Source organism: Telmatherina bonti (genome assembly GCF_933228915.1).
Source record: "Telmatherina bonti genome assembly, chromosome: 21".
Lineage (NCBI taxonomy): Eukaryota > Metazoa > Chordata > Actinopteri > Atheriniformes > Telmatherinidae > Telmatherina > Telmatherina bonti.
The window spans coordinates 3,526,610-3,528,754 of record NC_136630.1 but is presented as its reverse complement, the minus strand read 5'-3'; the positions used below and the strand labels follow the sequence as shown (position 1 = coordinate 3,528,754).

Here is a 2,145-nt window from a genome sequence, read left to right as displayed (position 1 = left end):
TCCCTGTGTCATGTCTTTTGGGGGGGGGGGGTTGTACATTGGAGGGTTTCTCATTCCTTTGCGACACATTTGATGCGTGAAGTTGCTTCACAGCAAACTGAGGAAGAAGCTGCTGCGATGAGGCGTTTGTGTGCTGCTGCCACCTTGTGGCCGGTCTGTGAATCACCAGCTGAAGCCAGACGACAAGCAGACGTTAAAATGCCCTTTATTTGTAAAAAGGGAGACAAACAGGTACAGGCAGATGTCAGGGTGACGCTGCAGCCTGACAGAATTACCGTTTGGAGCTTAAATGATTCCCAGGTTAGTTGTGTGGATGTTTGGAAGATGCAGAAGCTCCTGCCGTGGGGATGTAGGCGTCCTTCCTGCACGGAGGCCTGCTGGGAGCGACTCCAGCGCGTTCCATGCCATTAAACAATTACAGCACTGATAATACTGGGCGGGTACAGGTTCTGTCAAGTTATCACCTTGAGGAGATTACAGAGTGCTGTCTGGGTGTTGGAGGTAAACCCCCGCACGATACGATGAGCCTTTCTACGATGACACACAACTAATCCACAAGCGGCAAATTAGATTAGTTAAGCTGCTGGAAAAGGGGTCAGACGGAGAATACGCCGCCAAACGGGGGCGTGTGCACACGTTTTGGTTTGTTGGTATGGAACATGTCCAGATATGAAGCCAGCTGAGCTTAAAGCCGCTCAACAACGGCTCCTAAAGAACAACTTTCTGCTGTTTGGAGCAGACAAAGGCAGAAGACTCCACAGAAAGCAGGCGCAGCCATTTGGGTGAAACGTCCCTTTAGTGCTTTAGTGCATACAGTATACACACATTTATGTGTAGAAAATGATTTCATGGTAAACACGAGCAGTAATATTAAACAAGGTTAGGCACAATTATCTGATCTCACAGCTCTCCGGGGTTCTAAGGGGCCTTCGGTGAACCGGTCCAGCCTTCAGGACCGAGCGGCAGCAGATGGGTGGGATGGAGGCGGCCGTGCCGCCTCTGCGGCTGAAGGCGGTCAGGTGGGTTCCTACACGGCCAGCATCTCCCGCTCCGGCTTCTTCCTGGAACGTTCCCGCTCTGAAACAACAAGTTCATCAGAACAGCTTCACTCCAGAGAAAACGCCCAGTCGCACATTTCCTCTGAGTTTTAACGGCCGCCGCTGTCCTCCAGCATCAAGTCTTCGTCCAGGTCACTCACAGAAACGCCCGCAGTGCTAAAACTGCGTCTCGCCGCTTCTTTTTTTCAGGTTATAAACTCAGACATGCAGGACTGCAGATGTTTCCTGCTGAAGTTAAATCTGCTTCTGTGCTGCAGGTTGTGTTTCCGCGGCGACGAGGGTTTCAGTGGAAACGGTGTCTATACTTCTGTCTCCTCGTCAAATATGGTCACTGACTGTTCCTTACATACACACAATCTTAATCAAATAAGATCAAATAAAAATAAATAAAAATAATATTAGGCATTAGGAGACAGCAGGAGACATCAGCAGGAGACGACGAACCTGGTTTGTCCTGAGCAGCTTCGGGGACTTCAGGCAGCTCATCTGTGGGAACATCTGGAAGCTCGGCGTCTCCCTGAGGGGAACCAATCAGATCCGAGATGAAAGGCGGAACATTTTTCCACGTGAAAGTCGGTTTGTCGTGTCCGAACCAACCTGAGTGATGGCCTCCAGCTCAGCCAGAACAGCATCCTCATCCTCAGCTGACAAAGAGCCGGCCAGCATGTCGTCGATTTGCTGCGGAGAGACATGAATAACGATCAGATCAGCTGATTCTGCTTTTATGTAAACAATGTTTTCCTGCAGAAAACGGAGGATTTACCCGCTGGTACTCGATGGCATCCTGGGTTTCATCCATGATCCGCTCCACCTCTTCAATGGACATCACCTGTAGGGAGAAAAGAGTCCATCACTGCGCTCTGCTGCATCTGCAAACGCATGAATCGGTCCTCACCTCGTGCATTTTCTTCAGACATGCATTCCCGACTTTCAGCCCATCGATGACTTTCCTCTCAATCTGAGCAAACTCCAGATCCTGAACCTGAAACCAGCAGCAAAGAGAGAAGTTTCGGTCATTTCATCTTCCTCTTCGTCCTCTGCAGACCTGCCGTCGCTCACCATGCGCTCCAGGTTGCTGATCTGGTTC

General features: G+C 50.3%; 1 protein-coding gene across 1 annotated transcript in view; it reads right to left on the bottom strand.

The window, feature by feature from the left end:
• Window positions 1-233: 233 nt before the first annotated feature.
• The window catches only part of chmp6b (charged multivesicular body protein 6b), a 4,779-nt gene continuing 2,867 nt past the window's right edge, over window positions 234-2,145 (bottom strand). The window contains exons 3-8 of the mRNA XM_079260705.1: window positions 2,118-2,145; window positions 1,954-2,040; window positions 1,822-1,887; window positions 1,656-1,736; window positions 1,503-1,575; window positions 234-1,077 (exon numbers count right to left, since the gene is read on the bottom strand). The exon at window positions 2,118-2,145 is cut by the window's right edge and continues 60 nt beyond it. Coding sequence (XP_079116831.1) covers window positions 1,028-1,077; window positions 1,503-1,575; window positions 1,656-1,736; window positions 1,822-1,887; window positions 1,954-2,040; window positions 2,118-2,145 — 385 coding nt within the window. The 3' untranslated portion in view covers window positions 234-1,027. The remainder of the gene's footprint in view (window positions 1,078-1,502; window positions 1,576-1,655; window positions 1,737-1,821; window positions 1,888-1,953; window positions 2,041-2,117) is intronic.